This window comes from Monopterus albus, unplaced genomic scaffold (genome assembly GCF_001952655.1).
Source record: "Monopterus albus unplaced genomic scaffold, M_albus_1.0 scaffold52.1, whole genome shotgun sequence".
In the NCBI taxonomy this organism is placed as follows: Eukaryota; Metazoa; Chordata; class Actinopteri; order Synbranchiformes; family Synbranchidae; genus Monopterus; species Monopterus albus.
The window spans coordinates 3,428,144-3,429,955 of record NW_018127932.1 but is presented as its reverse complement, the minus strand read 5'-3'; the positions used below and the strand labels follow the sequence as shown (position 1 = coordinate 3,429,955).

General features: G+C 39.2%; 1 protein-coding gene across 1 annotated transcript in view; it reads left to right on the top strand.

Annotated features, from left to right (window-relative positions):
* The window catches only part of b3gnt2b (UDP-GlcNAc:betaGal beta-1,3-N-acetylglucosaminyltransferase 2b), a 22,585-nt gene that overhangs the window by 17,537 nt on the left and 3,236 nt on the right, over positions 1-1,812 (top strand). Inside the window, exon 3 of the mRNA XM_020601851.1 lies at positions 1,364-1,812. This exon is cut by the window's right edge and continues 3,236 nt beyond it. Coding sequence (XP_020457507.1) covers positions 1,389-1,812 — 424 coding nt within the window. The 5' untranslated portion in view covers positions 1,364-1,388. The remainder of the gene's footprint in view (positions 1-1,363) is intronic.

Sequence of the window (1,812 nt, the reverse complement as noted above, 5' to 3'; positions counted from 1 at the left end):
TCAACACACATAATTTTACACATATCCAACAAATGCTAATCCAATATCAATTTGCTTATACCTAGTACATGCTTGAATGGAGTAGGAAGAAGTCAGACTTATCCAGTCCTACCCCCTGACATCATCTTACCATCATTGGTTTGCAAGCAGTGTCTCTACATAGATAATTTTGTTCTACACCACACAAGTAATATATTAAAGAATTATTACAGAGTATTAACATTCATACACCACACCCACAATGTTCCATCTAATTAATCATTAAGCCTGTTCTTGCTTATATCTTGATTGACACATACCTTTATATTTATGTTTAAACTTGTCAATTCTATTACTATTTTTTATGTCCGCGCTTAAATTATTCCATAGTTTTACCCCACTTATGGAAATACACAATCTTTAGCTCCCCCAATTTTCAATTGAAGTTCATTGTCTAGTCTGCGATTCCCAAATACCATAAATTTAGTTTTATCCAAATTCAGAGATAGTATATTACTATCATACCATTTCTTTATCTTCTCAAGTTCCTGTGAAACCCGTCCAGAGAGTTGCTGTAGGTTTTCACCCGATGCCCATATGGTAGTGTCATCAGCAAACAAAACCACTTTCACTAAATCAGAAACCTTGCATATATCATTAATGTATAGTATAAATAATTTAGGTCCCAAAACAGAACCCTGAGGCACTCCACATACAATGTCCAGCTCACTCGATTGGTATTCACCCAACTTCACAAATTGACGCCTCTGTGTCAAGTAACTTCTAATCCAATTCAAAACCATTCCTCTGATCCCATATTTTTCTAACTTATCCATTAATAACTCATGATTGATTGTGTCAAATGCTTTTTTTAGGTCAATAAATATTCCCATCGTGTATTTCTTCTCATCCATAGCACTTGTAATGTCCTCCATCAGGTCGGTAATGGCCAAAGATGTTGATCGATTCGACCTAAAACCATATTGGCAATCAGAGAGGATTTTATGTCTATCAATAAATGTGTCTAATTTGTTATTAAAGAGTTTTTCCAAGATTTTTGAAAATTGTGACAACAGAGAAACCGGTCTATAATTTATGATATTTGTGTCTGTTGATAAGCAAATAAAATGTCTATAAGCAATAACGGAATAAAACTTGATGCAAATGTAAATGACACAGGTGTTTTTCCTGTAGCTACTGATGTTTTTCAGGCTCCTCCACACAGACGACAACCAGACTGTGAACATAATATTAACACCTTCTGTCCACTAAATAGTTCATACTGTCCTCCAGAGACTAGAGACCAGTGTTTCCACTGTATTCAAATGCAGCAGTGTTTTCCTGCCCTTAACAGCTTCCTTTTTGTTCCTGTGTGTCCACTCAGGAGGTGACAGGTGCAGGACACTGTCATGGCACTGCTGCGGCCTAGGATAAAGTTTCTGCTGACAGCAATGATGGTCAACCTCTTCCTCTTCATCCTCCTTTTCCGACACGGCAGCCAAGAGAAAAACAGGCATACAAAGGTCCAGATTCCCACCAAGCCCTTCTGGTCCAAACTGGTTCCCCATTCTGCTTACTGGAACCGCCAGCAGCAGATTCTGGACCTTCAGAATAATCCCATCCTGATGGCTAACTACAGTTCCACAACCATGCCGGATTGGATGCTGGACACCAGTATAAGCTCTGACCCCTGCCAGCCTGACTTTAGGGTTAAAACTCAGGTGAAAGACTATAGCGCCCTACCGGACCGCTTCAAGGACTTCTTGCTTCACATGCACTGTCGTTCCTACCCGATTATAATGGACCAGCCTGATGTCTGTAAGAATCCGCCAT